The following is a 27118-nucleotide window of genomic DNA, read 5'->3' on the forward strand; positions in this document are numbered from 1 at the left end:
TTATCAGAAACTCCTTCAAATATCCTCAGGCAACCGAACTTGTTTCAATGTTTTAATATTGTTTTTTTTTTCTTTTTTTTTTACTTGATAGAATTTGATATTGACTTTTTCGTTTAAATTGTACTTTGCGCCCCCTTAATACATAAACTCATTTTTATTTATTTTTTTCCTTTTTGACAAAGATCCTAAAATAATAAATATAATTGTTGGTCGTCATGAAATATCTTGCAAATGAGCCAAATATAACACTAATATTTCGAGCGGAAGATATCTAGAAATTACATTTTGAACAGGAGATATATTTGGGGAATATATTTTCGATAATGATTTGTAAAATTCTAATTCTAGAATATTGAGAAACAAAGACATCTATCAGTTTTTTTTTAACCTTCTCCCTTTTTGTAGAAAAGATGTACTTATTTGTGTTTCCTTCACGCAAAATGCTGAATGCATATTATATATAGGTCACATTTCAATCATTGTGAGCTATTCAGATTTAATAGGGAACTATTACAACTTGCAGGAGAAATATTTATCAATAACATAAATACTTTTCAATTATTAAGTTTCTGGCAGTTGTATCGAAAAGTTATTTAAATTTCAAATCTCTATTATTACAGTTTTTATCAAATCAGATAAGTTATTTTACCAAATAATTTAACCAAATTTGTTGATAAAAAAACCTTTTCAGTTGATTGCTATTTCACCCAAAAATTTGGAAGTTGAAGACATTAAAATATGTTTGAATAATTTTCGTTTTGATTAATTTTCTTTCATTCCCGTCACCTTCAACGATCAAACATATTTTGTTTTTTTTTAACCCCGCTTTGCTCAATAGTGATTCATCTGATATTAAAAATAAATCGTGTTTTGTTTTCTAATTTAAAGATACATTTGTGCTGATGAGATATTTTTCAGATTTTGTTTCGACAAAGATTCAAAAAATGTATGTTAAGGGACACGGGCAGTGGTTAGAGGCCACTTTGTGTTTACACACATAACGAAGAAAACAAATATCCGGTTTACAATGTAAGAAATTCTGGATCGAATTACGGTAAAAGATACTGGTACCCTGAGTGTAACGTAAAGTTCATTTTTACCGTAATTTTTACAGTAATGTTCATTAAATTACAGTTCAGTGACTTTATAGTAAATATTACTGTATAAAAATTACGTTACAACATATTTTTTTCTCATTAAAACCTTACTGTAAAATGGAATTTACTGTCAAAAGTACTGACACCTTAAGTGCTGTTACTTCTTAACATAATTTGATTCGGAACTCAAAATGCATAAAAAATTACAAGTTGCAAGTCAAATGTATTTTCTACCCCTCGTTAAGCCAAAGAGACTTATTATTTGTAAAGTATAATAAATATTTGTGAAGAAAGTAAAAAAAAAAAATATAAAAAAACTTGGATAAATTTAGAAAAACTTGGTAATTGTATGCAATTATAAATGTCCTTTATTTCAAAACAGTTGTGTAACTTAAAGAAAGAGATAATTTTTTATTATAATTTATTAGTATTTTTTATTATAATTTATAATTTATACAATTTTTTAAAAAAAGGTATCAATTTATTTAAACCGACTGAAATTATCTTGTAAAACAATTATGAATAATCCAATAATTATGAATAATCCAATATTTCAATATTTGTTTTTTTTTCTTTTCTATTTCTATATTTTTTTTTTTTTTTTTTCTATTTCAATATTTGTCTTTTTTTTCTATTTCAATGTTTTTTTTTTTTTCTATTTCAATATATCAATGTTTTAGATCAAAATTGAAGAGGGGAAAGCACGTAATAATGTAAGAATTGATTCATATAAGCCTATAAGCTTGGTAGGAGGAAATAAACAGAAAACAAAGTTATTTGGATTGAGATCAATGTCTTTTTCCTAATCCAGGGGCTTGGTTCTTTTAGACAGTCTTGATAAATAATAGGAAATAGTTGAAGATAGTATGAGATGCGGGTTTAATAACAAATCAGCCCATCATGTGTTCTTATCAAAAGAGAAAGAAGGTTACATAGAACTATTATTTTTTGAAGATAAGAGTCTGGTTAGCGTCATGATAAGCAGAAGAAATAAACATATATTTTAAATCATAATTACACAAATAGGTTGGTACATGCTAGTACGTATGTTAATAAAAAAATCTTGTTTATATTGATAGCTTAAGATCTAAGAAACACTCTATTAATGTATCAGTTTGTCTTATGCAGTAGAACCTCGATTATCCGAATCTCTTTAATCATAAAACCTCTGTTAACCGGATACGTTACTGAACAGTTTTACTTTAACCCGCTCGCTTAGTTTTTTTTTTTCTTTTTTTTTTTTTTTTTACTGCACAACTACATACGATCCGAAAAAAAAAACGTAAATAAATGAATTTATGGATATTTGTCTTATGCAGTAGAACCTCAATTATCCTAACCTCTTTAATCCGAATACCTCCGTTAACCGAAAACTATTCTAAAATGTTTTACTTATACCCGTGTACTTATTTTTTCCTTTCACTGCTGTGCTACATAGCATTGATCATTTTATGTAAATTGGTGAAATTATTTTTCTTGATTTTGCTTAAGAAATCTAAAAAATATAATTTTCGTTGCTCCGTCAGCCTTTTAGTTATTATTAATGTAGTTTAAATTTATCACAACATCTAAAAAGAAACATGTTACTTCCCCTGGAAAGAGAAAAATAAATAATGAATAAATTATTCAAGAAAAATAATATTAACTCAGTAAAAGGAAAGAAAAGTAAACCAATCATTGATAATAACGCAACTTGTTTTTAATGTAATCTGTGGAGAAAAAGTGCTGGTTGAAATAGTACATTAAAGGTAAAAAATACATTAAAAACGATTATCTGGTTCCAGGAAGCCATTTTGGCATTTCACAACATTTCACAAAAAGAGTAAAAAAAATTCGTACAAAAGAAGTTTAATTAATTAATTTATTGCACCCTTTAAAAAAAATTACAAGAAACATCAAAACATTTTTTAATACTTTTAATTAATTGTAGGTGGTTGCCCAGGGGCGTGTGGAACCGGATTGGAATCGGAGGGTATTAAATTGAATATTGGAGCGCGTTGGACCAAAATATTCTTCAACCTAAGCGGAAAATTAGTTCACGTAAAGGTTGAAGCAATTCATGATAGTGATATTATAGTGTACAAATTTTGATCTTATAGGAGGAGGCTCTATGCCAGATATTTTTGCACAAAGGTGTTTCAATTTGTTCCAACAGAGCTTCAAATCACTCAAAAATAAACATTTTTCAAAAATTGTACTCGATTACCCATTGTAAATGAAGCATTTTCTGTAAATAAAATTGTTCTCAAAATATTACATTTTTTTGGCAAATATAAGGAAACCGATAATTTTGTTGAATTGTGTAAATTTAAAAATTTATTGTGCCTAAAAAATTTAGAATTAAAGTTTTAACTAGATTAATACATTGCTAGATAACATACATGACCGCTGTATAACATTATGTTCCCTTTAGAAAAATATTTAATAAAAAACAGCTTTCTTTTTGTCTAAGTCGAGTTCTTTTAAGTGGTCTGAAATAAACCGATAGATATTTTTTGGCCGTGATAAAATTTAACAACTCTGAAGAAATCTATGACAAAACATTGCGCTTTCTCAAAGAAATCTTTACAGAATATGTATTCAAACAATTTGCTTCACAAATAATATTAAATGAACAAATTAATGTATAAAGAAAAAAAAAATCAGATTTTTCCCTAACTTTTTTTTAACTGTCAAGAACATAATTTAATTTAGTTACTGGCAGTTTGGTAAAAGTAAGAAATAGCACTAAAATTAAAGGTTTTTGAAAGATAATACAGTTTTAAACATCCAGATAAAACTTCTATTTATTTGTAAAAACCAGTTATTTTATGTTTTTTTTTTTTTAAAATAAGATCTGACTTTAGAACAGTTGAAAGAAGTATAATCTTTTGAAGTAAAATAGAGTTCCATTTCATAGAAAATAGACACTTAAACCGCTTCCGGCGTATTACTTCTTCCTTAGGTAAGATTCATACAATCTCTATTTCCTAAGTATGCTTTTGTACCATCCACAAAAGATGAAAAATAAAGGAATTTTCAACTGAAAAGAAAAAGTTTAAGTTTAACTTGGAGTACTTTTCAGTGGTTGCAGATTGTATTTTGACCAAAGTTGTTTTATTCAGTTCATTTTAGAACGCTGAATTATATTGTTTTCAGGATTATAGTAAAAGTTTAAAGGAAGAAAAAAAATAAAACGCCATTAAAAAATATTTCATTTTTTCAACTTTCTAGTTTCAAGTACGTTTCTTTAATTGTTTTATTGTAAGTAAAGTTAAGGACTTAATTATACGTGATTTGGAAGTATAGTGTAGGCCAAGGTAATAAGCCGTTTACTAATTCTATGAAAAAATAATTAAAAAAACAGGTTTTCAAAATATAGTTAAGGAAAAAGGAACATGGTAGAAATGCCTGATTTAGTGTGTTCATCTTTTGACGTTCTAAATCGGGTTAAGCATCGAGCTAAACTAAGTATTAATTCTCCACAAGTTTCGAAGCTAGTTATAAAGTTTATGAACAGATTGCGCTACAGAATGGGAAAAAAACTGTAAGACAAAGTTTTTTTTTTGCTGCAAAGACCATTCCAATTGTAATATTTACTTGGGAATCTGTGAGTTTTTCCCTATGACTGCGTTAAGTAGCAGTTACGAATGGTTTATGGGTTTTTAATTTAGCTACACCATTTCTTAACGAACCATGAAGCTTGTGATGAGAATATAGGACCTAGTTTCCTAAGCAGAAAGCAACAAAAACATGCTTTTCTATCTACTTTAGTTTTTCTTCTTCTCATTTCTTTCATCATTTTCTTTCAAATCATCCGTCATTTTTTGGACAAATCACGTTTTTTGGTAATTTTAGATCTTTGTCAGTTTAAACCTTTTCTATAATCAGGGCTGCAATGGAAACTTTTTCCTTTTAAAACATTACATTTACATTTTAAAACATTACAAAGGATTCTACCAACAGTGAATACAATCAAACAATTAGTTTATAATATATTTATAAAAAGTTTAAAAGAGGAAAGCTTAAAATGTGTTTAGTCTAACTAAAATTTTATTTTTTTAATGGTAAAATGTAGGCGATCTAGCATTTTTAAAATCATTACATTTTTTTTTTAAATATTTTATTTCATAATGTATGGACTGTGTTTAAAAAAATAATACATGCCCATTATCCTTGATTAAATACCACAGTATTGCGTTTCTGAATCCATAGTCTGAATAGAGAAATTTTGAATTAATCGCGTTTGAAATGTATACTGTTTTGAAATGTATCTCGCCTAAAAGTTAAAATATAAAACCATACTTTAATATTATGTGTATTAAATTATACTTCTTTTTTTAAAAGAAGCTTTTTCTTATTTATTTTTATTTTATTTCATTTCTTTATTTATTTTTGAAAAAGATAAACATATATATACAAGAAGGAATTTGACAAAGAAAAACTTGCAAGGGATTTTAATTTAATTGAATGTTTCTTTTTTACTTAATTTTATTTTATTTTATTATTACTTTCTTTATTATTTTTTTTTTATTTTTTTAACAAAAATCACCGAATATTTTAAAGGAATGTTGTGGGAAAAGATTTGTTTTCAAATTATAAGCAGTCTATGTTCAATCTATATAACTTAATAATATTCTGCTTCAATTTCAGACATGCTTTTAAGCATATTTTTGTGAATGCAATAACTGCACCCTACCATTAAGTTCTTTGGTACAAAACACTACGAACACCATGTAGACAATTTTTTAGTCTAAACTTTCAAGGCAATTTTTCTCGCTTGTTAATATTATAAGGAGAGAAAAAACAAGTTTCTGAAAAAGTCACTCTGATTTTCTCCCTTAATGGAGTAACATTTGGAAAAAAGCTGTTTTATTTAGCTGTCATTTTTACTTTTACGTAATTTATGATAAAATACATGACTATGTACAGTGCTAAAAGACAATTTAAAAAAGAAAGACTTTCTTTTCTGCTGATTCAGATTTCTGACCCCCAAAATATAGCTGGTAGCAATAATCTGAGAAATATAGTCCCCATAGTTTGGTCAGGAGAGCACCCCAAAGTTTTGACCCCTTAATGTTAATTTTACATTTTGCGTATTTCACCGTATTTTAGGAACTTTTTAAGCGAAATGAAAAAAAATTTGCACACAATTATTAAATCCGTTTATCTAAATATAATTCCATGCAAAAAACGACTTTCAGAACAAACTTTTTTTTTTTTTCAATAAATGATCGAAAAATTTTTAATTGTATGGTATAAAATATTTTTTCATCATTTCAAAGAATGCAATTTTACTTGGCGAAATGCAAAATTTAAGCAAAATTGGTCTAATAGTTGCTGAGAAATCTACTTTTTTGAAGTTCAATTTCTCAGGAACTGTTGAACCGATTTCGCTCAAATTTTGTATTTTTCCATGTAAAATTACAATCTTTAAAGGAATGTAAGAAATTGTTTACCTTAGATTCAAAATTTTTTCGATCATTAACAAATAAAATAATAAAAAATAATAAATATTTACTTAAAGTTATTTTTTGCATGGCATTATCTTTGGATAAACGAATTTTAAAATTGGGTGTAAAAAAATTTAATTCGCTAAGAAGTTTTCGAGACATAGCGATATACCCAAAAATTGAAATTAACATTACATTGCCCTGACTTTAGATTGCTAAACTATTGGGACCATATTTCCCAGATTGCGGCTAACCCCTATATCTTGGGGGTCAGAAATCTGAATCGATCAACAACAAAAAAAGTATTCAGATTGTATATTTGGAGAAAGTACTTTTTTGCGTCAGATTTCGTAATTTAAAATATCGTCTTAACTTATTTGAGATCACCCCTTTGAGTTATTTAAATTGAGTCCTAGAACGCGAAAATCCGATCATTAGATCAAAAGTTATTCAGGGTGATCCGTTTTTCTTGTTTTTTTTTTTGCACACTTCTTATAACAGTATAAAATGCACAAGCTATATATATATATATATATATATATATATATATATATATATATATATATATATATATATATATATATATATATATATATATATATATATATATATATATATATATATATATATATATATATATATATATATATATAAATTTTAAAAAAATTTTTTATATAAAGACTTTAAAACGGTTTCAACGATTTCCTTTATTATTAATCGAAAAAAAATTTCTTGAATTTGCCAATTTTACTTTCAAGTTTATAAACTTATTCAGCGATTTTATGTCGCTAATGTTGACCTTACATTTGTTTAATATACTAAAAGTGCATTAAGCGAGCGTAAATTTAGAACAATAAAAAGAAAAAAAAATTGACTATTGCGCTATTTTTAAAACAGAAATATTTGTAAAATAGTTATTTTTTCAGCCAAACATATTCTTTTTCCTTTCTTTTAGTAGTTCTTAAATTCTCTAATAGTGATGAGTTCATAATCTTATGAAACTCAATTTTAAACATTTTAATAAAAGTAAATAAATAATGCCTAGAGAAGTGAAAGTTCCATGCAAATTTTCTCAAGTGAAAGAGCTCACTTAGGCTATTACTTCCATACAATTTATAACAGAAAATATAATTTAGTTTCCGCAGTAATTGCTATTTGTGTCGTGCACGTGCTTGTGCCTAGGGGGAAATCATGTTCTAAAAGCACTTGTAACCTAAAACCTATCAAAATCATCTTAAAATAAGAAAAAAAAAATCAAAATATATTATAATTATCTATAATTGGCTTTTTATGCAAATATTAAGGATCATGTAGCACGCTTTGTAATTCCGTAAATGAAAAATTGATGCGAGTACATTTCCCCCTTTTTTAGACTTCGAGAACAACAAACACAAATTATAATCTTAATGGGACAGAAAATTTATTTTGAAATTATTATTAAGCGATCAAAGTGGTTGTTTAATTTGTACTGCAAAACATCTACAAAAGATAACAGATCTTCAAAAAAAATTTATTCAATTACAATAAAAAATTGAAGCAAAAATGGTGGCAACTACTTTACACCAAAGCGGTGTTGAACCAAGGACAGTTCCTGGCGTGCCAAAACGCATGATTGCTCTTTTTAACTATTTAGTGTAAATTGACTACAACCAATTTTCGTATGCAGTAGCAAAAATATTTATAATTACAGTTAGATGAGACGTGGTGGCTCAGGGGATATAGTGTTCGCCTTCGAATGAGGTAACACTGGTTCGAATCCCAGGGATGACTGGTTGATACGAATTCTGCACTCAGCTCGCACTGACCACAGTGCTGGCGTAAAATATCTTTAGTGGTAGATGGATAATGGGTTAGAGTCCCCTTGCCGTCTGGCTAAGAGTGGGAGGTTTTCTTGGTTTTCCTCAACCATGTAGCACAAGTATGTGTTAGTTCCACCAAAAAAAGGCCTCAACGAAGGAAAATTTCTCCCAATGTTTGATCCTGGAGTTCCCTTGTCTGGATTGGGTTAATTGCAAAGCTACGGAGTTGAACATAAGTAGTCGTAAAGCCACAATCGGGTTGGTAAAGTTATTTTTACGTACGCATGATAGTTATAATTAATAGTTACAATTTAGGATACCTTATTATGTAGACTAATTCTGGTTATACAATTAGTTTGTAAATAAAGCATACGCATGGACACATAATAAAACATACGATTGGAGACATGTAAATAAAAAATACAGAGAGAATTTTCAGACGAATATTAACTAGGCTTAATAGAACAGAAGCAGATGGATATTATACATTATGAAACAGATATAGTTTACAGATACATAAAAACGAAAATATCAATATCCTTACTACGCAGCTAAAACATGCATAAATATTTCAACGACGAACTTTTGTACCAATAAATATATAGCAAAATTGAAAACCATAACAAACTCTCGCCAACTTGCATTCAAATGTAAACAATCCAGAAACGATAGTTAAAGTGCGCCAACACTGGAGTTTTGAGAAACGAAAATATTTAACGTATCGTGTGAAAGCGCAAGTGATTGGTGTAAATTTTCCCATAATACTAATTTTAGATTCATTTACACCCTATAAATTGTATATGAGAGCTCAATTGAGTATTAAATGGGGGGCGGGAGTGATTACACAATGTTTTGGGCAGTTTAACATCAAATTTGGAGAGATAGTACACCACAGTTTTTACAGTGTACATCCAACTAGGTCAAAATTTTGTATCTTAGTTTTCTAAATAGTTTTCTTTCATAGAAACCAGATAAAAAAATAACGTCCAAGCTCCAAATTCCAAACCATAATAATTTCCTAACCCCATCTGCATTTTTTTAGGTAAATACGGATAACAAAGTAATTGTTCCTCTTTTTCCGTTACACTTAATTTGCACACCTTCCTCACAGTATGTAATATTAATTACGTTTGGTGCAGTGTAGCCGATCATGACTTTAGTATCATTATTTAAATGCATATTGATGTAGATCTACATCGTATGTCTAAAACCTCATATCTTTTTATGTGGCAACCTTTGCTTAATGTTTTTCTTTAAATTTTACCAAAACTATTTTCTCGTTTCCGAACGCAACTACTAGCATCGTTGATAGTTTATTTATTTTTCTGGGACCATTTTAATTGCTGGTACATTGAGTACAATTTCATTTCGGCAGTTCTTGCGAACTATTTAGATAAAAAGTTATTATGTTTGAAAAAGATTACTTGTATGAAAATTTATCTTTGAAATACTAAATTAATGTACGCTGAAGATTTGTCGAATTCAAAGGCTGATTATTGTTTATGATGATAAATAAATGCATCAATATATATATTCTTTTAATTCTATTCATTTGATTAGAAATGGTTTTTACATAAATGTTTTTAGAAACATTAGAATTCAAAATAATTAGTTTATTTAGATAAAAACTAGTCATTTCTTTTATCGTATAAATCAGCAAAGCAGATATGAGTATTTTCTTCTTTTTCAATACCCAAATTGAAAAAAAACTAAAATTAATATTATCATCATGATTACGAAGCAAGATTATTTCTTCGGGGTACATATTTAACAAAATTGTATAATCTTGAAAATTAAAAGAGTTAGCTAAGAGAGATGTAAAATTAGATCCTTGTGGTATTCCATCAGTTTGAATAAAAATATATTTTCCATTGTAAAAATAATTATTAAAAAGACGAAAATTAATTAGAATTTCCCAATTATCAAAATCGCAATTAAGGACATTTTTAAAATCATAATAATAACTCAAAAGAAAATCTTTTGAATTAGTTTAGAAAGGGGAATGATATTGAAAAGATGCAGGAAATCAAAAGTCGCAACAGACTTAATTTTATTTTGCTTAATAAATTCTAATATCGGTTAATTATTAATAATAATCCAAGAAAAACTGTCTTTAATAATATTGTTAATAATTAAGTATTAGATCCACATGTTTCGTAGGAATTTTATGAAATTTTGGACTGATATTTAAGTAAGGAAATTATGTATTGATAATTTTAATTTTTAACCTCTTATATAAAGTTAAAATTCCTTGAATGATAATATTATTTTTTTAAATTATTTTACTTTAATATTTTTTCTTCTTCTCTTCTCATTAATGTTAATTATTTTCCGTATTTTCTCTATATTTTTGGTGACCAAAACCATAAAAGAATGTAGAAAAATGAATGATTATGTCTTTGAAATGTGTACATAATGTCTCTGGTTATATTCCTGTTTGACTTGCATGAATTTGGTTCAAAGCAGCTCTCGTAAGAGTCAGCTTTCGTCATTCGGCGACAATTACTTCATCACTTCGTTGACAGATGATTTCATGCTTTGCTAGCAGATCATGGTATGCTCTTAAGCAAGATGTTTTGATCGAGTCCTATTAGGTAAAGTCAAACGGGAACATAACTTAGATTCTGTCCCACTAAGTTAAAGATTGACTTAAATAGTTTAGACAAAAATTTTGTATTATAATGTATTTAATCTATTCTTAACAAAGAGTGTTTAAAAAAATGATGAATATTTTTTTAAATATGCGAGTGAAAAATTTATACCACGAAAGCTATTCGAAATATTCAAATCTAAGGTGTTTTGCAATAACAATTTTTGATAAATATTTTTAAAATCTTTGACAAAAACGAAGTCAAGGAAGCATTAAGGGTTGCAAAATAATATTTAAACGAAGCAAAAAACAAGGATACTAATAAAAGCTGACAAATCCCTTGAAGTTAGGCGGAACAGAAATCATCTGTACTTTGTTTGATTATCTGATGAAAATTGAAAGTGTTTCTAATATTCACCTTTAAAACTCCTTAATGCTTTCTCCGGCAATCAAAGAAGTTTCTATTTTCAATCTCGCTTTCTATCTTAGCATTTCGTTAATTTTCAAAATAGTTTTTGTGTTTTCCTCGTAGAAATATTTATGTGTGACATCAAGTGGATTTTGTTTCTCTTTCAGCAAGGAGTCTAAAAGTACATATTAAAAGAGATTATTTCGAAGCATCATTATAATTGCATGATTAATAGAAGTATGTACAAAGGGACATTATTAAAAATGCACGAAATTTGGTTTTTATAAATATGTTATGTTCAGCTGTATGTATAAATATTATGGAGTCACCCACCCTTATTACGCCCTTATCCTTTATCTTGTCAATATTTTTTTAGCAATTTTAAATAAATTCATGAACTATAATTATGTTGAAAAACAATTGTAGATATTCATGTGATCGCCAATAAAAATACTATATTGTCTATTTAAAAAATCAAGAAAAAGTATTTAAGAATTTTTTAACCTTCTAATTCTTTCTTTGAGGCAACCATAGGACCATAGTGGACAGGGAGCCTTACAGCAGAAAGATCCTGGGTTCGAATCCCGGGCAAGACACGGATATTCTTTCATTCTCTGTACTATCTGTCCTTTCTGTGGGAGCAGCAGCAACGTTGATCTTTCTGATATGGTGCCCCTGAAAGAGTGGTCAAAAAATATGCCCTACTAATACTTGAATGATGAGGGTCAATCGGGCATTGGAAAAAAAATTTCTTTGATGGTTAGCTATTAAATGAATAAAAAAATTATTTTATCATATTTGAAGCAGAGATGTTTGCGTGACTATAATGGGATAAATTAGATTGTGACTGTCGTTACTTAGATTAGGTACCTAAGAAAATCTCATTTTAATTATGTTTTATAAGATATTTATATTTTACTGTAGAATTATATTTTTATTCCTTAAGCACACACTGTCTAACGAATAAGAAACCTTAAATTAATATTTTATTATACTTCCTTTTGCATGTATAACAGCCTGCATTCGTGTGACATCGACTCTGAAGGTTTTTGGAGTACATTTATCTCCAGAGAATATCACCACCCTCTGGCTACGAAATCTTAAAGATTAAGAAAATTAGATGGAAAAGGAGATAGTTGTTGGATGTGCCTTTCCAACATACATTTAAACAGTTAACAACAATTTAAATAGTAACCACAGTTAAAATGAATTAAGATCCAGGCTTGCGGTGGCCAGGAAGGGTATTGGAATTCAAATTTATGTTCAGTCAACTAATTTGGAAAGCATGTGGCCAATGCATAGTTGCATTATCATTCATGAAACACCCGTCAACTTCGATGCAAAAATATAACAATGTGGGATCCAATTGATCGAAAAATACCAGGGCACCGCTTCCATAGCAACAGAACATGTCCCACATCATGCTATTCCCACCGAGCCGCGATTTTCCATTCCAGATGCCTTAAACGACCAGTTCTCCTATTTGACCATTTTTTTAAATAAAAAAAAACTTGATTCTGGACTTTTTTTTAGTTCAGGTAACAAATTTTAAAAGGAATAAAAAATGAAAGCTTGCCTTATAATTACGATCAACTGTAGCAAAGAGGAAAATCTCCGAACATAAAGCAAGTTAAAAAACGCCACTGAATTGTAAATTAGCCACCAGGCTGTTGTATAGTGCGACACAGGTTTCTAATTCATCGGCCAGTGTGTATATGTTATTTTAAGGATGTATAAATGTATGTTATTCTGATTCAGGTGAACAAATATCTAAAATGATCTTTTAACTGCTACATAACACAAATGGAGAAGACAGAAACAAAGAGAGAAAAAAAAGAGACAGAAACATCTAAACTATTGATGAAAAATTCGCAGAAAAGGACAAAAAGGATAATTTTCATCATGAAAATAATTATGGATTTCTCTGTCTCGAACGGGAAGACTTAATTTCTTGAAATAAAGTTTATTTTGCGTGAGTTAAATGTAAAAAAAGTTAAGGAATTAATATTCTAAATATGCTGTTCTTCATTTTGAAAATTTAAAATAAATGCATTATTTCTAAGATTGAATTGCTCATGGTTTTTTTTATGTTAGTCGAACTAGTTTCTTTTTTTTTTCTTTTTTTCTAAAGTTTGAATTTAGCAAAAATATTTTTTGACGTATTTTTTAAAAAGTTTAAAAAGTAAATTACATAACCTTTACTATTATACAATTATTAATACAAAAAATTACTATGATACAGTATGTTAATACAATTCAAGTACGTCTTTAGCTTCTCAGATAAATACTGTTGAAAAAAAAGCGATGTTACTTGCCATATTTCCAAAACTGTTATGTATGTTTCAACAAGGTAAGGAAACAATTATTATTAACTGGTAAATAGATAGCAACTTTTAGTTTCTTCCAGAATATATTAATTGTGTACATCATAAATGTTCATGAACAGGACGATATTATATTTACTTATTTATATTTCAATAAATAATTATGTCAAAATTCTGTAAATGTTACGTTAGTCACTATGGAATAACCTTATTACTGTTGAGGTTTAACTTATGAAATCCAAAACGAAATAAATGAAGTTTTTTGGGCAGTATTGTATTAAGTAAAAATTTTTTACGATCGTGATATTTGCATCAAAATACTTCTTAGTATTGTTTCCAGATTGGTTGTTATGTTTCTGATATTTCCAAATATAACAGCAATACACAAAATCATCTTAACGTCCACAAAAAGCATTTTACAAAAACGATCCTGGGAATAAAATGAAAATTTGGCTTGTCTTGGCATACCTTAAGTCATCGGTTCTCATTGTTTTCAACAATGGCCCCCTAAATGATAGTTCCTTCTTTGACGGAACCCAGATATTATAAATAAAGTTTATTTGCAATTGAGAATATATTAGCCGAGGAGAGACTGCTAATTATTTTGAAAATTATGAGCATATTACCCAAAGAGAAACTAGTTATTATTGTAAAAATATGTAATATAAAGAATGGTTTTTTTTACAGTTTTATCATTAACGGATTTAAAATTTGATTTTATGCTAGACTGAAGGTATTCCAGGCGTGGAGTGGCATCTATTGTAGTTCTGAATAAATTTTTGGTGCATACATAAGTAAAAATGAGTAAAACAAGATGAATTATGGTTTCCATTGAAAAAGAAATTTTATAGAGAACGTGAAAAAGAATTTTTGTTGAGAATTGCCATTGATTAAACGTATTTCTTTGTTGAGTTTAGTTATTTTATTTTGATTTGAAAAGTTCCATTAGAAATGCTAATGCAATTTGTTATTATATAAATGCGTATTCCCTTCATAATTTATTTAATGCATTGTTATTAGAATAAATGAATATTTTTAAAATTAACTATTTTCTTTCACTTAGAGTTTATTAAAGTAATTTCTTAAAAATAACCAAAATATTTAATATAAATAGTGTATTATCATTTAGATATAAATATCATTGCAGGTTTCAAAAATCTTACCTAGTTAAAAAAAAAATTGTCCTGTGATTCTTACTTGGAACACAAGAGTTCCTTGGAACGCTTTTTGGGAACTTCTGCCTTAAGACATTTATTTATAATACCATAGCATCGTAATCCAATAATGAAAATACTGTCTCCAAAATTAAAATTAACGTAAGTCATTGACATTAAAATAATTCCATGTTAAAACACACACTAGGTAAGCAATTATAAGAACACTTATTATTTAAAAAAAAATCACACACTCGCAAAATGCAAGAAAGAAAATAAGTGAGCTTTTGTACTAAATTGAGTTGCTTTATTCGTAGCTTAATTCTCGGTATTAACTTTAGTACAAACTTTGAGATGAGTTGTCAGCTTCAGTTTAATTAAGAATCTTTTTAAAGTATTTAAATGAAGTATTCTATTCAAAATAGTCTATTTTTGTTTAATAAGAATCTATTTAATTTCCTCTCTGCATTTTTTTTTTGCCTTTTTATCAATTTATTTTCTTGCTTCATTTTTTAAATTTTTTTCAGTTTTTCAGAGTGTAGATATTTTTTCTTACCGAATTACATACTTTCCCTGTGTATACATACATGTATTTTTAAAACTTCATCTTTGAGAAAATAGTTATCAATAAATTGTCCAATTACGATATGAAAAATTTTTCAAATTTTTCTCTTGATAAATTTAGTAGTAGTATAATTAAAATGTCGTATCAATTATTATTACTGATAAGATGTGTAAAAACATAAAATTTAAGTAATATAAGAATAAATCCTAAAAACTATAACATACATGAGTCATTGACATTACAATAATTCCGTATTCTTATCTTTAAGATATAACATTATCGGTGATATTTTTTAATTAGATCATTTTCTATCGCCTATCACTTTATTAAATGGAATATTATTATGTTGTATACAACATTTAACTAAATTGAATGTTCACAGGCTTAGGCTGTTACTTCTTGTTAAACTTTATTATTCTTCTCTAAATTTGAATATTCTTCATTATTTCTCGCCAACAAATGATTGGGAGAGGCAAATGTAACAGAACAATCTGCCATTCATTTCAAATTGTAGCCAAGTGATAATACTCCTCGTGAAATTCCTCCACGAAGAGGAAGAAAAAGATAAAAGGGAGTAAGTTTACCTCGTTTAATCGATTGAAAGTTTTTGGATGAAAAGGTGATAAGTAGCCAAATGTGGCGATCTATAAAATGCCAGATACCGCATAGGTAGCAGCCACTATTCAAAGCACGGCGGCGAAAGAGACTCGCCGCAGAACGCGGAGTTTCTCGCCGCTTTGTATCTTCTTCTCATTGTACAGATTTGACTCATCGCCAAAGAAAGGATCATGGCTGGGTAAGTGATAATCCTGCAGTATCTTTAAACATTTTATACAATGAATCTTTCCAGAACATTTGCATATTTTCATTTCACATTTTTTTCCGTATTCAAAAAGTATCATTTATTTGATATTGATAAAAAAAGGAGAAATTTTTTTTTTATTCCATGTTTGTTTAATTATGTTTAAGTTTTTTTTTATCATCTACTTAATTATCTTCAGAATATTAAATTGCTGAAATTCCTTAAATCATTGTTAGTACAAAATCCATCATACTTCATATCTATATTTTTAAATCAATAACTCTTAAATCTGTAAATCTTAAATCTATAATTCCATTTATTTATAAGTTTTAAATTATATAATTCAAAGAGTTTTAGTATACTATTTTTATTTATTTATTTATTTACTCGAAACATTTAAACAAAATTTTCAAAAATAAAGTTAAATTCCAATGCACGAAATAAATATATATCAATGTAGGACTAAATAATTTAATCTCAATTTTACAATAAGAGTTCATAAATATCAAGCAATTTAGTCGTCGATGTGAACATTTTCAATTCCATCGATAAAAATTATTTAAATTATAAAGACAACGTTATTTTTTGCGTGGTTTTCCCAACTGCCATTTCTTTTTACTACTTATAATGCGTTAGCAGAGCTATTCGAGAATATATATTCAAACATTATTTAATATGAGACCACGTGCTTAGCAGAGAACTGTATATCAAAACGTGTCTCTGTAAAATTGGATCGTTACCTGCACAAATCTCGCGTTCTGACACCGGGGTGGTTGATGGAAAGGATGAATGAAGTTGGGAGAAAGAAGAAAAAAAAGGTCAGTATCAATTGAAACACGCCTTTTAGAACATTCATCTTTCGCGATTTTATGATAGTTTGGACAATCGAAGGCGTTTCTTTCGCTATCTTTTAACTCTTTTATTATTTTTTCTTAAATTAAGTTATTTCTGGTTTTACATTGTGGATAAAAAGCAGTCCAGTCTATTAAAAGCCATTCTACATTTGATATTGGGGGATAATGTTCTGATTTGATTTCAAATGCAAAATTTCTTTTTGCAGTTTATAAACAACACAACAAGCTTACTACATCAAATGTAGATATGTCATGCACGTTCTGCTATTAATTATTGCAGTTTAAAAACCTGCCACATAATGCTCTATACCTTCGAAAGAGCAAGTATTGATTTTTATTGTATTTAAATGTTCTTATAATAAGCTTTTGAAATAGTGCATTATGCTTTAACATCATAATAATTATCAAAAATTTAAACTAATCACCAACAATTTTGAACAATAAATTTCAAACAATGATTGATTAATAAGATAAAAATGTCTTTATTATTAGAATACCAGCAATAACAAATGGAAACTAATTATCACAAGAAATTCACGATGATAATTTTGGCTGAATAACAAATATTCCTGACTATTCGGCCGCGGAATGCTAATTATTCTGTATTTTGATGAACATTAAACTTATGATAATAAAAAAATCTAACTCTTTTAAAATACACTGTATCTTTTAAATGATATGTACTCAATAAGTTTGAAGCACTATTAAGTCTTGAGGTGAAATACTTTATTATATGCGAAATTCTGGAGAAATAAAGTATTTATATTCAAGAAGTAAACAAAGTATTCGAAGAGCATGTACTCTCCTTAAAATTAATGATTGATGTTAAACTATTTGTCACAAAATTCTCCATTTAATACTTCTATATAATACTTTTTACCATCGAAAGAGCAAATGTTGATTTTTATTATAATTAAATATTTTTATAACAAACTTTTGAAATTGTGGATTATACCTTCATCATCGCAATAATTATCAAAAATAAAAACTAATCGCATGCAACATTTTACGATAAATTTCAAACAATGTTTGATAAATTTAATATGATAGAAATGGTTTTATTGCTAGAATACTAACTATTACAAATGGAAATTGATTGTCACTAGCTATTCACCAAATGATGATTTTGGCCGAATAATAAATTTTCCTGGCTATTCGACAGCCGAATGGTAGTCATTCGGTATTTTACTGAACATTTAACTGAAGATACTTAGAAAAAATCTATAATTTTTAAAATCCGCGATGCACTTTTATATGTTATAAACTTAATATATTTGAAATATTCTTAAGTCTTGGGGTGAAATACTTTAACTTATGCAAAACAGAGTGAAAATGAACTATTTTAATTAAATAAATAAACAAAGTAATCCAACAAATAAGTGAAACTAGTTATTTTTATCTTAATTTTTGGAATAGTTAGTTAGTTTAAGAAAGTTTTAGTTATAGTAGATTTTGAAATCACGTAATTTTATACAAGTAAAAATTAAGTTACTTAAAAACCTGCAACTTTCATACATAAAATCTGTATGGCTTGGTTGTCCTACTAATTTTCACAAAGTTATATTAACTATCACAAATATCTTCAACGCCTATGTCATACTCATATATACTTTTTCCCCCATTAAAAATGTTTTTTTTCCTCCTAAATAAATTCAGTTATTTTTACTTTAAATATGGAATTTTTTCCAACTAATTTTTTAACTGCTTCTTTATTTATGCAGAACTTAAATGTTTCTTATTATGTTTATTGTGATAGAAAGATTTCTGTTATTCTACTAAAGGCGATGAGTCGCATCAGTGTAGAACTTTATACGCTGAAAACTCTCCTGTTTATATTTTTCATAAGATAAAATGTTTATTTTTTTTAAATATATCTCACTCTTTCTTCCTCTATGACATCAGACGTAAAAACATTAAGTATTCTTATTAGATTTATGACCTTTTACGTGTATACGTAATAACTGATAAGATTTTGATAGGAGAAATTTAATAGGAAGGATTTTGCTAATAAAAATACATTTAAGATATTTGGATTTTAGTTTCAAAAATTATCAATTCTTGTAGTAGAAATTAAACGAATTTATTACCACTTCAAATATTACAAATTCCTTTTCTTGTTATCTACTTTTAACTTAAACGAATCGACAAAAAAAAACAACAGTTTCTAATTTTTTTTAATAAATTCTACTCTTTTAAAAATAGATGAAACATTTTATATTCTAACTTTAAAATGCTTGATTGGCCAAGTAAATTTTAAATGGGTTCAGTTCTTTCTGTTAAATTGATCAATTTAAAATTTTATTATTAAAGTGGTTTATTTTTAAAATTGTGAAAATTCAGATCGACATAATATTTTTTAAAACTTATTATTACTAATATCCTTCCTTTATTTGTAACATTCAGTTTTGTTTTGTTTTCTTTTCTTATAACCATCGTTGAACAGCCGACCATATTTTTGGGGTTTACGACTGCTAATGTTCAACTCCGTAGCCTTGTGATTTTGAACCCAATCCAGAAGACAAGGGAACTCGTAAATAAAGTATTAGGAGAAATTTGCCTTCGTAGGGGACATTTTGATGAAACTAACCCTCATTTGCGTTACAAGGAGAGGAAAACCACAAACCTCCCCCAGTTAGCCTGACAGCAAGGGGACTCTAACCCATGATCCATCTACTACTGAGGATATTTTACGTCAGCACTGTGATCGGTACGAGCTGGGAGTGGAATTCGTATGGAATTTCTGGAATTCGAACCCAGTTCACCTCATTGGAAAGAGAACACTCTATCCCCTGAGCCACCACGGCTCATCTTACTGTAATTAGAAATATTTGTGTTACTGCATACCAAAATTAGTAGCAGCCAATTTACACAGAGTAGTTTAAAACAGCAATCTTACGTTTTGCTACGCCAGGAACTGTCTTTGGTTCAACACCGCTTTGGTGTAAAGTAGTTGCCACCAGTTTTGTAGTCAAGATGCACTTCATGAAAACTGCAAAAACCTCCCACGGTAAGCCTCATGGCAAGATGACTCTAACCCATGATCCATCTACCCCTGAGGATATTTAACTATTTTATGTCAGCACTGTGGTCGATGCAATCCGGGTACGAAATTCGTATCGACCATCCATGGCTGGAATTCGAACCCGGTTCACCTTATTGGGAGGCAAACGCTCCATCCGCTGAAACATTAAGTTTTGTTAAAAATGCCTGTTTTTTTTTAATGTCTCTAAATTAAGGTGAAACCAATATTTTTAGATTGCTAAAGTTTGAAATATTTGGTAGCTGATGCAGAAATTCAATTACTTACCACGCTGATTCCCGTCAATTTTTAAAAAAAAGAAAAAGAGACTGAAAAAAATTCTCGTGTTCAACTCCGTAGCCTTGTAATTTTGATCCCAATCCAGAAGACAAGTGAACTCTTGGATCAAGTATTGGGAGAAATTTGCTTTCGTGGAGAACTTTTTACCATAACTTTGGTTAATAAAATCAAAATATACTTTATTTTAACTATTCATTTGGTAATTTTTCCGTTCATTTGGTAACGGCTTATCGGAAATACTGGTTTAGTTCTTGTTACCACACATTCAGTTAAAAATACAAAACTGAAAAGTAAATTTAACTGAATAAATGGTATTTATGCCACACTCTGAGGTATGATAAAATTGTCAAAATTTTCCTCATAATACAAATCATAATTTATTTTTAATTTTACCAAACTATAACCAAAACATATCGGTAAAAAGCGCCGAGTTTCGTAGTGTTACCATAGAGCCAGAAACACGGCAAATGTGACCATATTCTTCTTTTTCAGAGTGCCAACTAATTCTTAAAATGCTTGATAAATTTAAATTTGCGAAAAAAACACATACTCCGAATTCGTCTTTTAAGTGATTAAAAGAGTTTTCAAAATCAAAGTTAAGTTGAGAAAAAACATTACTACTATGTTTGACGTTTTCCATTTACCTTCTACCTAAATATTAATATAGAAATATTTATCTTTATTTCTATATTATACTTTCTAATGTAATTAAAATATTAAAATGTTTAAAACAATCCTACTCAAAATAAAACAAATTTTTTTCGACACTATTTTTCAAATTGTTCTATCAATAATATAGAATCTAATAACACTGTTATGAGTTTGTTTTGCCAATATCTAACTGCCAATGTTTTTCATTAAATAAAACTGTTAAGGAATTCTTTATTTTAAAACAATAAAATAAAGTTTTTCACCCCAATTATGGAAATAGCCAATAATATAATATATAAATATAACTGTAGTGTCTTATTATCGATAATGTTGGCGTAAAAAAACATGAATGGACGGGAATTTTAACCCTCTAAGGATTTATCTCAGCTTTATCCAAATGTATAGCTGGTGGCTTTCCTACAACAAAAAACCGATTTATCATATATCTCCGATTTTTCATATATTCTTTGAGAAAATAATGCATAGCGGAATAAAATCGTTTCAATTTCGCTCAGAGGAAAAGCTTCATTTTATTTAATATTTAAAAATGCTTGGAGCGTTTGAAAATATTAAATAAAATGTAATATTTATGGACAGGAATTTTAACCCTCTAAGGATTTATCTCAGCTTTATCCAAATGTATAGCTGGTGGCTTTCCTACAACAAAAAACCGATTTATCATATATCTCCGATTTTTCATATATTCTTTGAGAAAATAATGCATAGCCGAATAAAATCGTTTCAATTTTGCTCAGAGGAAAAGCTTCATTTTATTTAATATTTAAAAATGCTTGGAGCGTTTGAAAATATTAAATAAAATGTAATATTTATGGACAAGATTTTTAACCCTCTAAGGATTTATCTCAGCTTTATCCAAATGTATAGCTGGTGGCTTTCCTACAACAAAAAACAGATTTATCATATATCTCCGATTTTTCATATATTCTTTGAGAAAATAATGCATAGCCGAATAAAATCGTTTCAATTTTGCTCAGAGGAAAAGCTTCATTTTATTTAATATTTAAAAACGCTTGGAGCGTTTGAAAATATTAAATAAAATTTAATATTTATGGACAGGAATTTTAACCCTCTAAGGATTTATCTCAGCTTTATCCAAATGTATAGCTGGTGGCTTTCCTACAACAAAAAACCGATTTATCATACATCTCCGATTTTTCATATATTCTTTGAGAAAATAATGCGTAGCCGAATAAAATCGTTTCAATTTCGCTCAGAGGAAAAGCTTCATTTTATTTAATATTTAAAAATGCTTGGAGCGTTTGAAAATATTAAATAAAATGTAACAATACATACGGGAAACATGGTACAACCATCTCTTATTTTATATTTAAACACTTATTTAGGTGATGAACATCTTATTGTATACTGTAAAAAATTCCAGAACAAATTACGGTAAAAAGTATGTATTTTACCGTAAAAAGTACCTTCACCATAAGAGCCAATACTTTTACCGTAAAATCTATTTTTAACAGAATATGTCGCTGAATAAAGAATCTGATACATCAAAATTTTACTGTAAAAGTTTGAGTAAAATCACTAAATCACTCTAATTAAATGAATAATAGTGTAAAAATTACGGTATAATATTTTACGGTAAAAATGAATTTTGCGGATAATGCACCCAAATTGCCTATACTTTGTACCGTAATTTTTTGTAAAGCATTTAAAAAATAATTGCTGAAAACCTTGTTGCAAAATTTGATGATTCAGTTTTGTCTTCGATTATGTAATTAAAAACTCATGAGGAACAAGAACTATAATAAGAATTTTGAATAATCCGACTTTTCGGTGTACCGTACCAGTAACGGTCCTAATGAGTTGGAATTAGTGAAATTCAAGCACATATAGTTAAATTCATTAAAATACAAAAGAAATAGATTGATAAAAAACTACATGTAATGATCGGAACTTGAAGTATCCACGCATAATATTTCAATGATCCCCGCAACCTCATCTGTCGCTATTTTTGGACATTCCCTTGAAAATACATAAAACAAAAAAATCCTGGAATTAAATTCTAGAATCTGTAGAGCTTCATCTTATAAAAAATTTCATTTTGAGTTATAACAGATCTTTGGAATTCTATTCAGAGTGACAAAAATGGATAAAATAAACTGAAGTGTCACAGGAAATAAACTTTTGGTCAAAAATAAAAAATTAATAAATTTCCAATATCTTGAAATTAGCAAAATTCTAGTGTATATTTTAAAATTCATTAAGATGCAAAAAAATCGATTGATAAAAAAATTACACTTAATGTTTGAAACCGAAACCTGCTTAGTTATTAACACGTCCTATTTCAATGGTGTGTTAATAATTAAACCCCCACTCTCATCTGTCGTCTTTTAAGACATTCCTTAGGGAATATGCAATGAAGCAAAAAAATTCTGGAATTAATACTTATCAGGGGAGTTTTGCCTTATAAGAAATTCCATTTTTAGTTCTAACATATCTTCGGAATTTTGTTCAAGGTGACGGAAATGCATAAACTAAACTAAAGTATCACGGGAAATAAATTTTGGATATAGAAAAAAAAATCTTATCTAGAATTTTCCGGAAGTTTTTGAGTTTAGTTATAATTACTTCTTACCGATCTTTAAATTTAAAATGAGAAATCGCATTCGGTAGATTGGAATTACTCACTGGTTTATTTTCATTCAGTGGCTTATTTTTATTCATTGGTTTATTTTTATTCATCTACAAAATTCATCATTTTTATTCATGTACAAAATACATTTTTGTTTTACAATCAAAAATGATAATGGTAACTACAAACATTTCCTGAGGAAGATATAGAATCCAGAAAATATTTCAAACACCAATTGTTATAACTCTGAAATATCTTTCTACGCACGTACATGAGAAATTTTCACAAATAATTTCAATAATTACTTTAATGTGGCTGAATGCGGTACAAAATTTACATTTTTGGTACATGATTGGTACAAAATTTACATTTTTAACATTTTAATTTTAAATAATAAAAGAAATAATCTAAAACTACGGTTTATTTGAATTAAATATAGTATTAGCGCAAAATGAAAATAAAAATACAAACAAATAGCTCTTGTATTTTATTACTTTATAAACTTATTATTAGTTCATCATATCATTAAATTTTAAATAAAATTTCGTGCGTTCCGTTTCTGACTATGTGAATTTCAGCATCCCATGCTATATTATTATTAATAAAAATATAACTATTCAAAATAAATATAACTATAATTAATTGAAATAAAAGAAATCTCACACAATTAAAAATACCAACAATGAAAAAATAAAACTAAATTTTTAATTTATTGGATTTTCAAAAGGCTGCAAGTATATCTTCTTGATCCCAATTGCATACGCCCTAGTAGAGAACCAAGATCATTTTTTTTGTGTTATGAATTTTAAAAAAAATCAACATTTTAATTTACTCACCCAAAATTACACTGTCATTAAAAAGTTACAGTGATTAAATGTGAAAATTTTCATTGACATAATTTGATCCGAAATTTTTACAGTATAAATTTTTTTTAATATTTTAAAACACTTGGGAGCGTTTTAAAATATTAAATAAAATGTTACAATGTATAAAGGGAACATGGAAGGCTTGACTAACCTCTCTTTTTTATATTTAAACTTTTATTTAGGGGATTGGCATTTTATTGTAGAATGGGATCAAGCGGAATCACATGTTTCTGTTTATCATCACATTTGCGAGTAAAATTAAGGTGAAATCAAGTGTTATTGATATTATTTTATTCTAGAAAAATAATAAACTTTATTTTTAATAAGTTTTTATACTTTTTTTATTTGTTTATTTATTATTTTTTTTACAAAATGGATATTCTTGGAGCTTCGACCAATCGTACACTGAGAAAAAAGTATGGCAAAACTTCGAAAATATGGTAGCTTTTACCGTGTTTCTAGCTCTTTGACAAGATCAAAAAGCCCAATAATTTTTACCGAAGTGCCTTGGTGATAGTTTTGGAAAAATTAACAATAAAATATGTTTTTATAATGTGTGATAAAATTTGGTAATTTTATCATACCTTAGAGCAGTGCTCCTCAACTTCTTTAATCACAGCGGACCGATCAACGTTTGATAATTTTACCGCGCCCGGCTGAGGGGGAGGGGAATTGTTGATTGTTTATATTATATATTCTTTTAATTTAATAATTTTTATTTTATAGTATTTTAACTTGTCTTTAAAATAAAATACAATTGCATGCGAGAGATTGGTGTTGCTCTTGATGACGCCTTTCAGCTCCAGTTTAATCTATCGTCCATGGAAAGCCGTGCAAACCCAGAAAGAAATACACCACAGTAAATAAAAGGGAAATAATTTTATGTTCCTGTTCTTTGGGAAAGTCCGGGGGGTATGAAAGCACTGTGCATAAAAATCATTGATTCAATTAAATTTACTTTTCAGTTTTTCTTAATTTTTAGTGATAATAAGAACTATAATTTTGGAGGCCAGAATTTCCGGTAAGCCGATAAGTCAAATTAATGGTTTAAATACCATATATTTGTTTTATTACCAGAATGGTGTTTTTTTTACCAGAAATGTTAATACCATATATAATGATAATTTTACCAGAATTTTCTTTCTCCGTGTGCGAAATCAAGAGGGATGGCTATAAAAATCATTTTACCCAAAAATCCATTTACCTAAAAGGATTCAGTGATTTTACTGTAATTATTACTGTAAAAATTACAGATAATTAGATTTTTTGTACCGTCGCATGTTCCAATACAAATAAATTTTACCGTAAATCCGGAATTTTTTACAGTGTAGAGGAAAAGTAAGAAACAAAGAAAAAATTGAGTAATTGAATTTTTCTTCAGATAGTTCAGTTTACTATGTTTGCTCAATTTGTTCAGTTCTATGTTTACTCTACTCTCAACTGGCGTTAGAGTAAACATAGATATCGATAGTTTATTTTTAAACTTAATTGAGAAGATTTCCTTTGTCATTATCAACAAATAAGTTTTAATGTTTCCGTAAGCTTTAATTATTTCTATTGCCAGTTTCAACTGGACATATCAGATGCAAAAAATCATTTGCTTGGATAGTATCTAATAAAAATGCATATGTAATATTTCAGTTAAAATAACAGTTAAATTTTTTCTAAAAGCTATGCTTTTATTTTTTCATAACCGATAAAATTCATTAAAATAAATTTTATCCTAATAAATATAATGAAACATATATAAATGAGAAAGATAGAACACATGGATGAATGATAGAGCTCATGTATAACGCACGTATGGGTGTAGCAACTTTTGAATTTCTTATCTATTTGCTTAAAAGTTTAACAATGTCTATAACAAATTTTCGATGTGTATTGGTTTTTCTTGTTTAGTTTTATAGTTTTTGGTTAATTAAATAAAAAAAAATTCGATATCTAATGCATTTCCTATAAAGACCGTATCGTTTCCTATAAAGATCTACGCTTATGCACTACGTCACGCTTACTTTTTACACATTTTATTATATTTTAATTAAAAGAAGGGAGTTGAAATTCTGTTAACAAAGCATTTTAAAAAATCACGTAAGATTTTTTTTGTTCCTCTCATGGGGGTCGTAGGAGGGGTCCTTGTAGGGAGCAGAGATCCTAAAAAAAGTTCTGAATAGGCCCATATCCAACTTTGAAACATCTGTCTTAAACTCTATCTTTTCCAGTACTCCATATAAAAAAAAAAAAAGCAAGTTTTATAGTGTTCATTTCTGATAAAGTCCCATGTATATTGAATAATGAATATAAGATTAAAAAAGTTAAAATCACTTATTGTAATTGATAATTATTTATGCATTAGTTATGTATAATAATTTGAATTGAATTATTTAGTCAATAATTTATATCAAAATTATTTATCTCAATTGATAGTTATTCATATAAAATTAATTAACATTAAATTATTGGTAATTAATTGTATAAACGTTTTCTTGATAACTGATCATTATTTATATTATAATTGTTTGGATTAAAAAACTGATACTTAATTATTTATAACAATTCGTAATAGTTTATATAAAACTATTTCATTCAATAGGTATTTTTTTAAAACAAATATTTATGCTGATTTGTAATTATAAAAATTATTTATGTTA

General features: G+C 27.8%; 2 protein-coding genes across 4 annotated transcripts in view; one reads left to right on the forward strand and one right to left on the reverse strand.

Moving 5' to 3' along the window:
• LOC107445928 (uncharacterized) overlaps positions 1 to 27118 on the reverse strand; it is a 275554-nt gene that overhangs the window by 148886 nt on the left and 99550 nt on the right. Inside the window, exon 1 of one of the 2 annotated variants that reach the window (XM_071187393.2) lies at positions 11337 to 11359. The exons of the other annotated variant lie outside the window; for it this stretch is intronic. The gene's annotated coding sequence lies outside the window, so the exon portion shown is untranslated. Of the gene's footprint in view, positions 1 to 11336; positions 11360 to 27118 lie in introns of those variants that run through there. 2 annotated transcript variants of the gene reach the window in all.
• LOC107445909 (carbohydrate sulfotransferase 1-like) overlaps positions 16027 to 27118 on the forward strand; it is a 118109-nt gene continuing 107017 nt past the window's right edge. Inside the window, exon 1 of one of the 2 annotated variants that reach the window (XM_016060400.4) lies at positions 16027 to 16166. Coding sequence is in view for 1 of the 2 variants with exons in the window: in XM_016060399.4 (XP_015915885.1) it covers positions 16159 to 16166 (8 nt within the window). In the remaining variant the exon portion in view is untranslated. The remainder of the gene's footprint in view (positions 16167 to 27118) is intronic. The other variant, XM_016060399.4, reaches the window with a different exon arrangement.

The sequence above is a fragment of the Parasteatoda tepidariorum genome, chromosome 11, assembly GCF_982258835.1.
Source record: "Parasteatoda tepidariorum strain Cologne lab strain chromosome 11, Ptep-v5.0, whole genome shotgun sequence".
Taxonomy (NCBI): domain Eukaryota; kingdom Metazoa; phylum Arthropoda; class Arachnida; order Araneae; family Theridiidae; genus Parasteatoda; species Parasteatoda tepidariorum.